This window comes from Paramormyrops kingsleyae, chromosome 3 (genome assembly GCF_048594095.1).
Source record: "Paramormyrops kingsleyae isolate MSU_618 chromosome 3, PKINGS_0.4, whole genome shotgun sequence".
Lineage (NCBI taxonomy): Eukaryota > Metazoa > Chordata > Actinopteri > Osteoglossiformes > Mormyridae > Paramormyrops > Paramormyrops kingsleyae.
Window position 1 is genome coordinate 31,334,301 of NC_132799.1, and position 12,809 is coordinate 31,347,109.

The 12,809-nt window shown below is 45.7% G+C and overlaps 1 protein-coding gene across 4 annotated transcripts; it reads right to left on the reverse strand.

The window, feature by feature from the left end:
- Window positions 1-2,810: 2,810 nt before the first annotated feature.
- cwf19l1 (CWF19 like cell cycle control factor 1) lies at window positions 2,811-12,785 on the reverse strand. Of its 4 annotated transcripts, none has more exons than XM_023800125.2 (15): window positions 12,633-12,725; window positions 12,078-12,160; window positions 11,151-11,235; window positions 10,983-11,067; window positions 10,681-10,782; window positions 10,270-10,484; window positions 9,696-9,811; window positions 8,825-8,909; window positions 8,556-8,702; window positions 7,948-8,074; window positions 7,189-7,268; window positions 5,583-5,792; window positions 4,677-4,796; window positions 3,904-4,001; window positions 2,811-3,519 (listed from the first exon to the last, which is right to left on the reverse strand). In XM_023800125.2, exons 1-15 carry the CDS (start codon window positions 12,663-12,665, stop codon window positions 3,375-3,377), a joined length of 1,731 nt encoding a protein of 576 aa, XP_023655893.1. In that variant the 5' UTR covers window positions 12,666-12,725; the 3' UTR covers window positions 2,811-3,374. The 4 variants fall into 4 exon arrangements, with proteins under 4 accessions (XP_023655893.1, XP_023655894.1, XP_023655895.1 ...); XM_023800126.2 differs by lacking the exon at window positions 12,633-12,725 and adding an exon at window positions 12,588-12,632; XM_023800127.2 differs by lacking the exon at window positions 12,078-12,160 and having other exon boundaries at window positions 12,633-12,785.
- Window positions 12,786-12,809: the final 24 nt, after the last annotated feature.

The following is a 12,809-nucleotide window of genomic DNA, read 5'->3' on the forward strand; positions in this document are numbered from 1 at the left end:
TAAAACTGACACCTGCTCATTCGCTGGCCAGACCCACTCATTAGCGACTTTGTGTGCAATAAACAAAGCAAACAAGTGCCTAGAGTGTCCAGTGAGTCATGCAGCCTGGTCACGTCTTTGGTACGGTTTCAGTCACACTGACTGCGTGTTTGCCAGGACGGCAATGATATGTATACACCCAGCCAGGTTCATACATCACACACACACACACACACACACACCTCATGTCAAATTATACGTGCGTGTTGATACTTCATGTTACAGCATGAAAGTTGCTACTGTTAATTTGCGAAGTCATGATTTTCGCGACAGATTTACAGACGTTGAATTACGCAGCTTGGAAAAACTATCGCCATGCCAACTCTGACCCCTGGTGTCAAAACAAAATGAGCTTGAGATTAACGAGAGAGCAGCTGCATGAGTGTCGTCAGGCTGCCGCAAAGTGACACCGTCCATGAATCACTAACTTAGAGGGGCACAGGAGAGAAAGACACCAGCACTTCTCCTTTCAGATGAATTAATGTGCATGCATTTGCATCGGTTTTCTGATTCGTGCCACATTCTGACCTTTTCCGGAATTTTCCTCCAGGCATCGTGCCAAGCACACTAAGGGTGAGAGGGTACACGGGGTGAAGCTGGTCATTGAGCAGAGGTTCACAGACAGTCTGTCACACTCGGCACAGAAGTATCAGCGACCGACAGAAAGCCCCGACAGTAAAGGCATGCGGATGGAGGTTTTCACACAGCACCTGTCACTGCGAGCGGCGATGTGACGCGTGGGCATGGAAATCTTTCACAAAGCAGTACTTATTGAGAGCTGTAGTTTGGTTAAGCAGCTGCTCTGATCATGCAGTGAAGACAGATCAAAAACACAGCAACTTGACCTTCTAATCAGCCGTACAAATGAAAGCGGCTCCAGACCTAAAATAAGTTCCCTATCGCTTCTCTTCCTACATGCTAATATCTTTTATCTTTGCATTTATGCAGCCCAGTTGAAAGCCTTAAAAATGCTTTTGCTTTGAGAATACAGATAGACAAATAACTGGAAAAAATATGGAGGGGAGGGGATTTCCTTGTTTTCCCTACTAGAACAGCTGGAAAGGATTGATAAGTAAATGGGGAAACCCCAGTCAGATTCCTGGGAACCCCTGATTAGATGTGATGCGAGGATGAATGGGTGTGACCAGCTACTCAGTGGGATATCCCTGCCTTGTAAACAAGCACCACTGTTTGTCTCAGAACGGGGGACGCCGGGGGAGATCACACCAGTGGGCTCTCATCAACTTCCTATTTGACCTTTTCCAGTAAACTCCTAACACAACAATGTTGAATTTCCTTAACAGGCTTCCTTCCTTAGACTTACATTTATTTATTTCACAGACACTTTTATCCAAAAAGATGCACAACTGAAAGTGGGGTCAAACCGTCCCTGGAGTAACTGGGGGTTAAGGGCCTGGCTCGGGGACCCAACGGTGACATCACTCTGCCAGACTTGAAACTAAAACGGGCGACTTTCCCATCACAAATGCAGTGTCCTAACCCAGTGATCCACACGCTGCCCGAGATGGTTTTGAACTGCAAGTACCAGCATGCATCACACAACTCAGAAATGTAATGTTCTAAGCTACACAGGAAACACCGGAAGCTCCTGATGCAAAAACTTTGGTTCAAAATGTTCACTGCGGTGTATACTCAGCTGCAGGGAGGTTATCAGTATCTAAAAACAAACTTCTGATCTTATAACAACACCCCTCTACCCAAGCCAAGGTCTCATAATATGCCTTGTATGCCAACCATACATAGCAAGTCGGCTTGGGAGTGGGACCCCAGTGAAATCACAGTGAAAACCCTGCTTGGGGTCCGTGTGCTAGTTCAGGTAGTATGTATGTATGTATGTATGTATGTATGTGTGTATGTGTGCGTGTGTGTGTGTGTGTGTGTGTGTGTATGCATCCATCCATCCATCCATCCTAATGGTGCTAATCCTGCTCACGGTCATCTGGGGGCCCGGTGCCCATCACAGGCAGAGCAGGGCTGAGGCGGCTGCTATAGTGCCCACTTATTGCAAACAATGTTATAGAGGAGCACCTGGCGCAGGAAGCCGTCTGATCCGGGCCGCCGTGTTCCTCATGGGAGACATCGCACCTCAACCGGACCCTCCCAAGGAGCCATCTATATTTATCAGGATATCCGGTGACAGCCGAAAGTTTGCCAGAGAAAGGTTAGTATTAGCACCATTCTCTACATTTTAGAATAATTAGGAAGACATCAGTGCGATTAAAAAATTACACACACACACACACACACACACACACACACACACACACACACACACACACACACACACACACACACACACACACACACACACACACACACACACACACACAAAGAATTCAGAGGAGGGCAGTTCTGTGGGTTGGGACTCAGAAGGTTGCCGGTTCAAATCCATTAAAGGCCCTTAACCCCACTTACTCCAGGGACTGGCTGACCCTATTGTCTCCTCTACCCCAGCTTCATGAGGAGGCCTCCTTGGATGCCTTTCCAGCTGTCCTGAAGGAGGTTCCACATATATGCCCAGCACTCATTGGCTGCTTTTCCTTCACACTCTGTTCAAACTCCTCCAAAACCATCTCTACTGGGTTTAGGTCAGGTGGCCAGGTCATGTGATGCGACACCATCACTCTCCTTTGTAAGCAACTTGTTGGGTCTGAACCTTTGATCGGTACTATATATCATGAACCAGATAGGTAGACAGAAACATACCTTGTCATCTCAAACCTTAGGAATAAAATGGAGACCATTAAATATAAATATAAAATCCAATTTTTAATCAAAGACTGTATATAAAAACCAAATGATAAAAGTCTTTATGTACAAAAATTGGGACGTGAAATTTGTCAAGAGTGACTGTGAACCAGCAGCTGTAGCTTAATAGTTCTTTCGTCCTGCTCCAGTCTTTGGGATGTGACCAGAACAGCAAACCTCTTCCACCCGCAGCCAAAACTTTACCACCCAACATAAAAAGCCAATGCAAACTATTCTCTTAAAAATCAAAAATTTCAAGGAGCATCAAATAGTCACTAAATATCTGCCATCGCAAGATCTTATTTCTGGATTTCATTAAAAAGTGTAACGTTGTGCAGGGCTGTGATGCCAAAATCACGCAGATATGCAGTGATTGCACCAGTCACCAGCAACTTGAATCATTTGTTGATGGGCCAGGTCCTTCGCATTCAAACCAAAATGCCATGTATCCAAAGTAAGAGAAATGAAAGACTGACATCATTCACCAACTTCTACAGAAGGAGGGGGAGCCCATCCAGATCCACCAGCTGTGCAAAGCACCGGTGGGCACAGCGACCGGGGGGCTCTCAGTCCTGCAGGGAGAAGTCGAAGCGCCGGAACGCCTTCCGGAACCTCTGGGCCATGGACTCCTCCTCTTCCCGGGTGTTCTTACACTCTCTCCAGTCGGCGCGCGTCGGTGTGTTCAGGAGCGCCTCGCTGGCAAGCACCTCTCTGCTCGACACACACAAACGGGGGGGGGGGGGTGACTATGAAGCGAGTCCCCACAGTTAACTTGATCAAATCGGTATTATGACAGTGGTCACCAACTCAGTAAGTTAACTCGGTAGTTTGCCTGTTCGAATAACGGGGGCGGAGTCCGCATTGTAAAGAGATTATTTAAAATGAGAGCTATAGATTGGTATATAGGAGGTAGGAAATTCCCACCCCGCTCAGCAAACTTTATAATCAGCAGCAGTGAGTTTGAGATGTATTCACATGTCGGTGCTGTTGCTGTCGATTTTATGGCGCCCACGTGCAGACACAGGGTTGGTGCTTAAAAACATTCCGACTCCTTGGATCTTGGGCTTAAGCTGTCACGGCGACGGATCACAGTACCTTCCGAACTGCAGGGGAAAGTTCTTTTTGATTCTGTGGAAGAGCTTCTCCCCCGTGTCTAACTCCACATAAAAATACGGCGTCCCAGGCTGGACCATCTGGATCAGGAGGGCAGGTTAAGGACATGGATCAGTAATGAAAATGCTTCCAGTTAGGGGTTAAACAGTAAGAAGGAACATGGATAGCTCAGTCGATTAACTACAACAAACAAACAATAAACCGTAAAGGACAGAGCTTCAGCAAAGAGAAAGCAACCCTTGAAAATGTGCACATGAAATCAGCCAGGGGACAGAACTGGACATGATTTGTTGTGTACACAACGAACCCGGAGCCATAGCTACTCGGTGACCATACCGGCATGGAGGGAAGCTTACAGTCAGCCTCTAAATGTTTCGCTAAAGCTTCCCGGCTCCACTGAAGGCCATTATCTGGGACAGGCGTCACACGCACAGCAACAATGCCATGAACTGCAGACAAGCGATTCTGACTCACAGTAACAAAAGAAAACAATGTATAACAAACAGGAAAGCTCCGCTGCTCGTCTGTCACGAAATTTCCACAAATGGCGCTAAGAATGGATAGCAAGAAACGGAAGAGCAGTCACAGCAGCGACTTGCTCGTAACAATAAGACGTCAAGATACTTCAGCACGAAAAGACAAGATCCGGCTCCCTATCCATACCAGCCTGTGGAGCAGCGCTGCCCACATCGACTGCCGTATATCTTGTAGGAAACTGGCAATGCAATACTTTCACAAATTAACAGGAGACCCACCTGCTTAAGGTCTGTGTGCTCGGGGATTTCCAGAAGCTCTATCTGCTGCTCCTGTGCTTGGACCACAAAAGCCTCTTTGATGTCCTCCGTGGTGCACTTATCAAGCGGCACTGGCACCAACTGTGTGCACGCACACACACGTACACACGCACACACACGCACACACACACACACACACACACACACACACACGTACGCACACAATACAATTACAATTATTGTCGGGACCTTCTGTTCATTTCTATGGGCATAACCCTTATACTAGTTAGGATAATCCTAACCTCCACCCACCCATAAGTAACCAAACAAATAATAAGACTTAAATGCTACTACATTGGTCCCCACGATGTCGTAAATGCAAACCCACTCACAAACAGGTTAGCACAGGAATATGGAGCCCATGACCAAGGAAGCACGCAAGTCATCACTGGATCAAATGACCCTCAGAAACGAACACCTCGTCATGGTTGGAATGGGGAGGCAGAGACCCCCCTCCACCCCATTCAGACTTAAACTGATGATATGCTGAGAGTGGGCCTTGATGGGGAGGGGCTGAGATCTTCAGGATCCCCCCCCTGAGAATTAGACAGCAAAGGCTCACTGCGATTCATCTGTGTGGAGCTGCAGGACTGACCCCGGGGTCTGGTGAGGGCCAGCCAGACAGGGCAGCGGCCACAGTCAAGGGCACCGACTACAGCGGAATTAAGGTCTCCAGAAGCACAACACGGAATCATTTCATGATGCCCTGCGGACCCCAGGCAGCTTTTACTGTGTCAGGAAGGAGCATCACTAAGACAAGAGGTCTTTATGCGATTTGGCCCCTGATGAATCAGAAAAGCCACCCAGCATCCGGCAGAATCACGCTCTGCAGGCAGACAGTGAGGCCCCTGGCCTGGGGCGGCCCACCTGTAGCTGGAGGTGCTGGCTGCGGTAGTTCCTCTCGAAGGTCACGCAGCGCCTCCCGAGGCTCCTGTAACAGTCGCGCACGGCGGCCTTGTACCGCTGCAGCTCGGACAGCTCCTCCGCGGACAGCTCCACCGCCGACTGGCAGTGCCCGATGGGCAGCACCAGCACGTGGTCCGAAGTCAGTCCGCCTTTGGCCAGGGCCACATAGCACTATGGACACAGATGCACCACACGTGAGCACGGCACCATGGCAAGGAAACCGCACGGAGTTCCACTCATTCCCAGGCCAAACCCTGCACATCCAAATGAAAATGTGTCAGCCAGACTGAACCACAACCTGGCTCCGCCAACCAGCTGACGTCACGGGGCAGGTGCCCTGACACGCACGTAGTGTAACGATCTATGCTAAATCACACCAACATGAATGGTAGGTGTCCTTCAGACATAATCAATCATGGGCAGAAGCTGCTGATGAAGCGATAAGGATTGAGTGATAAAGATCGTTTAGCGCTGTCTGGCTTCTTCTGCAGTAAGGCTTAAACAAAAGACATTCCTTCTCCGCGCCAGTGCAAAAAAAAAATCCACCTTAAGTGAAATAGCACGCCAAGATTTACAGAAGGCATCCATTGCAATCCTAAACAAATCTCGCTCTTAAACTTCGAAATACAAAATGCAAGTTTAAAAAGAGGATGCAGACATGAAATAAATGCAACGAACAACGAGCAGCAGCCTCTGAAGGTCACGCAGGCTGCATGTTATGATATTTCCTGAGGAATCCACTTTGTCTGATTAATCTGCCGCCTTGGGAACTTCAAAGACCCTCCCACACAATAGGCCAGGAGCCTGATAAGGCTGGACGTCAGCCAGCTCCAAGCTTCTCCGTGGGGAGGCACGGTTCACCGAAAGCTCCTCGTTTGTGCGTCAAGGCGTTTCCTACTTCATGAGAAACACCGAAAGAGTACTGGCAGCTATTTCCTTCAGTGCGTTCTTGAATAAAAGAAATTAAACTCGTTTAGTATCATTACCTATAATCCTCGGACCTGTTATGACATGCATAATAGCCACAGCACATTAAATGCTTTGGGTGCTGTTTGGAGGCATGTGGCTCATAGGTTGAGGCTCTTAGGTTCATATCAAGCCCTCTGAGTTTCTCCAAGAGTCTAAGCTTTACAGTAGTGCTTCCCAACCCGGTCCTCAGGCACCCACAGACAGTCCATGTTTTTGCTCCCTCTCAACTCCCTGGGAGGGAGCAAAAACATGGACCGTTTATGGGTCCCCGAGGACCGGATTGGGAAACACTGCTCTACTGCACCAAGAAACTGAGAATTACAAAACAAGAGATTAAAGAGAGATAAGTGGATATATACCATTTATGTGTTTATCTACTGTGCTACTGGTTTGTCTTTCGTTTTTTTTTTTTTTTTGCAATAGCTGGAGAAGAGTATTTTTTTTCAGTGTGTAGATACTGCCCATACGACAGAAAACTACTTGAATTTGGAATACTTCTCACCTAAGTATGAAATCAAAAGCATTAACGGAAAACTGAAAATTCCAGGTTATTTATGAAGAGGCGGTTAACGGACTTAGTGAACGTGTCGGGACTCACGTGGGTGCCAATGCTGACCACCAGGTGCTTCTCCACCTCTGGGCTTGCCAGGCAGAACCAGCAGGGGCCAGTGGGCTGAACTGGGAAGGGGGGGGGGGTAATGGGGGGAAGTGAAGCTGAAGAAATCCCAGATCTACAACATTTGTCTGCACAGATACCCCTTATTACCATATAACAATGTAACACAACAAACAAGGAAACCCCCAGAACACTGAGCAACTGCACAAAAGGCGATTTGAAAAACAGCATGTGCCAGTGAATCCAGGAGAAAACAGGGAGTAACAGCAGCAAATAATGGGGGGGGGGCATGTTTGCAGTTGGGCCATTTCATCGGAGCAGTCCCGAGGCCACCCACATTCACGGCCAGCAGCTTCCAAGAAATGGTGGAAATTTAAGATTGAAAAAATAAAAATAACGACACTGATGATTCTAAAAGCCTCTCAAAAGAGCGGTGATTAGACTGAAGCATGTTTTGGGTAATTAGTTTGGATTGTTTCCTGACAGTGAGAACAGTGCCAAAAAATTCCCAACACCGCGTCCACAGACGGAAAATAACGAAAGCTCTGTTGAGATGGCACAGATCAAAGGGATTTATAAAAGATAAACTAAATTGCCGTTATAGGAAGAAAACGCAAAGAAACACACACAAACATACTCTCCATTTTCCACTGAGAAAAGCAGCAGGCCTGGGGGATTGTGGGTGGTGGTGAGAGGCGATGTGGGCGGGGGCGATGTGGGGGATGTGGCCGGCTGACTCACGGGGCCTCCGTGGCTGCTTGGGCTGGCTCTGCCGCTCTCCCTCTGAATGCCTCTTCCTTCCTTGACCCGGAGTTTGGGATTTCTTCCCCAAGTCGAAGAAAAACTGAGTTGCAGGCTCCTCCTCCACCTGTGAAGTCACGTAAAGTGGATCGTTAAGCGACATACTGATCTCTGCGCCACCTAGTGGTATGAAGCAGAAACGCCTATACCACCAGACCCTTCGCGATTACGTAATGCTGACTGTGCCAGGAAATCTGAAGAGGTTTCCCGTTTAAATATTAAGAGAGAACTATGCATAGAGCCTTATCTATGGGCAATTTCTGCGACAACGCTGAAGATAAAAATAAATATACTATTTAAAAGATCAGTTCTGCTCTGATTTAAGCAATCTGGAGAGATTTATAAGGTGATTTATAAAGTGTAGCAGGATGATGACAAATTCGTTTCTGACTTCTGAGAAAATCTGAATACTGCATGCAAATGAAAAAGGAACCTAAGGATGTGCACGGATCAGAAATCCTCCAGTTCACTGTCTAAGTTGACTGATCCAAATCCCATTCATTATCAGCCTGTAATGAAACACAGCAATAAGGGCCCGATGCAGCCACCTCCGCCGTTGCCGTGGCAGCAGGCCATTCCTTCTGCCCGCCTTTGGCAGGCCTCCTGTAAGGGTTCTCAGTGACATCTTGTGGCTGCTTCACTAGCTCTGCTGGGTCCATGCCTTTCAAAGGGACAATGCTGAATGCATACAAGTACTATGGGAATAAAAAAAAAAAAAAACACACGATAAATATATACGTGCATATTAAAAAGCAGCAAAGCACATATGAAGGCTCTACTGCCGCCTCGTGAAATTGAAACCGTAACGACCCCTCACCTTCTTCTTGGCAGGGTTATTGACGCCGGCCAGGGCTATGAACCGGCTGACGTGCCGAGCATTTTCCTGCAGGACCATGTGATTCCTGCCACCATCCAATCACAGCACAGCAGGGGGGGGGGGGGGGGGGGAAGGTCAACGTGAGACTCAGGGACATACATGCAGCAGGCATCAGTAGGGCATCCTAACAGCAGTGTTCAGCCCTGGTATTAACAGCATACAAAGCTACTGGGACTGGTCAGTGCTCCATTGCTTTAAGGCAGGGTTCTTCAAATCTGGACCTCGATTCCAAATCCAGGCCTCGTTTTCAGTTCTCCCAGGTAGTTAGCTTAATAAGTACTGATTCTGATTGGTCAGAGGCTTCACACCTGACTGACAGGTAAAGAAAGGTTCAGTGCCCGGACCTCGAGGACCGTGATTTGAATAATAGGGCTTAAAGGTGTTCGCAGAATGAGCCTTGGGAAATGAGCATTATGAGTGAAAATAAACCTCCATTTAATAATAAAGAAAGAAAAAAAAAAAAAAACTTGCTTGAAAGGCGACAAAAAATTTAAAATATAATTTACACCAACAATTTTCGAAACTTTATGTTTCGTTACTACAGGGAAATGGGAGACATTCAGATTATCTTTACGCAAACGTGATGGAAGTGTGGAAGAAAAAAAAGAAACAATTACAAAAAGTCAGGGTTCGAATTGTGTCAGAGGTCCAGGGGGTTGTGAAATGTGGGGGTGGGGTAGCCCTGAATCATGTAAGCTGGACCCCCCAGGTACATGCTTTCTCTCCCAGGAGTCCCCACATGCCCAGTATTTAACTGGCAGAGAGCACTCAGCACTGCCCTCTGCAGTATCAGGGTTAGAAGCACACACACCTGTATGGCAGTCGCTCGTAGTGCGCCCCCTCCAGGCCAGCAAAGTGGTACCGCGGCCTCAGCTTGTCCGCGGCGCTGGCCAGTGATGGAGATCCGCAAGACTTGGTGTTGATATCCTACAAAGAGTCGGGCTATCAGGACACGGCGAAACATGGCGCGGTTCACTGCCAAATAACGATCAGTGTCCACTGCTTTAATTAATGAAGACAGGAAGTGATTCCAAGACAGAGGAGGCTTGTATTGCTATTTAGACATGCAGTCAATGACAGCGTCATTGTGCAACAATTATACACAGTAAATATACAGTAAAAACTTTGTGCTGGGCTAGAAAACACATACAACTTAAAATTCATCGACAGATTCAATGTGGGTGAAATCGTAATATGGAGGATTTTTAAAAACTAGCATGATGGATATTTATTGTAGCTTTTAGAATAACCGGCATCTCTAAATCACCCAAAGTGTGGAGCGGAGCATATGAGTGTATGCATCCTATGGCAGAACGTCAGAGTGACCCCCCCCCCCCAACTTTAAGAAGGATAGGAAGTTGGAAGACGGGTGGATAAACGATTACTGGGTTATTTCCATATTGCCAGACGCCGCGTGGCCACTGCGAGGTAAGCAAGATGTCCACTCCTTTGAAACTCGAAGTGGACACCAGTGGGGCCACCAGGGCAGTGACATCCTTGGGTGTGAAGCAGTGAGCCGGAGCCGGTTCCTGCTGCCCTTCCCTACCGCTGATGTAAGCGATCTGCAGGCCCGTGGCGCCGGTAAAGATGCCCCTGCGACCTGAGACAAACAGATGCCCCCTATTGGCCAAATGTCAAAACATTTACGGCATCAAAGACTGCAGCTTTTGGAAAGATCAAAAGAATCAAAGAATTAAGAAACAAATTACCACCATGCTCTTTTAGTGACATTTTGGAATATATGCTTTTAAAGCCATGTACAATAGGAATCTCAAAATTATTCACTTAGGACATACCCAGATAGGTGATATTCTCAGCCAGCTCACACCCATCTGAATTGGGAAAATACTTCAGTGTGTCTTGGTTGGCTGCCCCCAAAACGTATGTGTGAATGGGTGCTAGAGTTTGACACAGAAGAGAAAGAGCATGATTCAAATGGTGTCACATCTCTGCCTTGGGGGGCTGGACAAAAAACAAAGGAACTTTCAGTCAGAAATGTTTTTTGAGAAAGCCATAGCCTTGTTCTGGCCCTTACAGTTATTAACATTGCGGCTGATGCCGTGCCTAAAAAATGAAACTCCCCTTTCTGCTGTATTACCTTTCTTTGCTCCGGACTTGTACTCCTCCCATTCAGCTTCCGCCTCCGCTGAAGAAGCAAAAAATTCTCCAACGCAAAGCAACAACTTCACAACAGAGAAAACAAATTAGACATTTTACACGACATTAAGGCCGCCAGACTTTTGCCACTTAAAGATGACATACTTACGTCAAATTGCCCACTTTTTTTCTGGATCGCTTTCACTCGGTTAAATAAAACATTAATTTTTCCTTCAACGTCCCCACAGGTCAGGCTGAAATTAATTTATAATAAAGATTATTTAAATTCCAAACTTTCAAGATGTAGAATTATTATTTTTTATACAAATGTACCCATGGCAATATAATATTTCATAGGTGAACTATATCAAATACAAGTTTACCATTTAAAGTGTACATTTTTATTTTTAGACTATCCATGCCAAACTGGATGCCTATATTGCGCTACTGTAAACTTACAACTTTCTTCGGGATTAATAAAGTATAAGACACAAAAATACATAAAACTGATATACTGTCATGTACTTGAATGACTGGACTGACCCAATACTTTGGAAACTATAGAGATGAACATGCGTTATAGATATGCGCTTAAATTTACATTTCAGCATTAACCAAAGAGCGAGACATAGGACCTTGTTGTTATTAAAACCGAGATATTAAGCTTAGGAGTTTAATGCGACCTCTTTTCTTTATTACAACCAGACAAACTGATTATTCATCACACTCGAGTGTTCAGCATGCCCAACCTTTGGCATTTACTTCTATTTTATTTACTTTCAGCCTCTTTCGACATACATACGCTGCGTTCAGACCTTAAAGCCAACTACACTGAGCAAGCATGGTTTTGGAAAGGGACAAAAATACCGCATTAAATTATTATACTCAGGGACAATGCGTCCCGACTCCGGATACTTTCATCCTGTTTATAAGACAAAAGGGCAATGCTTGTAGTCAAATGAAGCTGCAGCCCAAACACGTGTAACGTTAACCGGGAGGTAATTTAACAGAAGCTAACGCTAACTAGCAATACCTTCGCTAATTAACCACTTTACTATTTCATTGCCGAAAACACAAAGAACGCGATCTGACTTACACTCTCAAAGGCGTGTCTCCCATTTGGTTATATGTGTAAAAATTACAAGCTTGTAACAGTGAAACCTGTAGTTGCGGCCGAACCTGTAAGACGATTTCAAATTTCAAAAATGTCGCTACTAGAACCTAAGCGCTCGTTCCGTCGGTAATTTACGTCCCCAAAACAATAATATTCAGTTTCGAAAGACAGTTTATATAATGGTTTCTATATGATTTGTACACATTTTTAAAATCAGCTTTATAAAACCTCGTTAATAAAAATAATAATAACGACATGTATCTGGATTAGAAAGTGTCATTATCGAATTAATCAAAAAAGAAGAATGGTTTCCAACCGGATGATTTATACAGGGGGTACCATTTAAAGGTACCTGCTGCGAACAATATCCAGCTAAATATTTATCTAAATCTATGTTCCTTTTTCTTATTCATATATCTATTTATGTCTCAAATGAAGTCGTTTAACTCAAATGTATACATGCAAATAGATATGTAAGTAATGGTGTATTACGTTAAAATGCATCGATGATAATGAACAGCCGTAATATTTACTAACACATTTAGTCTGTACGTTAAAACGCAACTCCATCCTGGGTGTTTTTCTCTTGGAGAAGGGGTAACGCAGCTTTGTGTTAGGTGCATTTCTATTGGTTTATGGTAAAACGAATCAAAATTATTTTTTTGTGCTAGATCCCAATTCTGTGGTTTCGTCGGCCATGGAGACGGAAGAAGA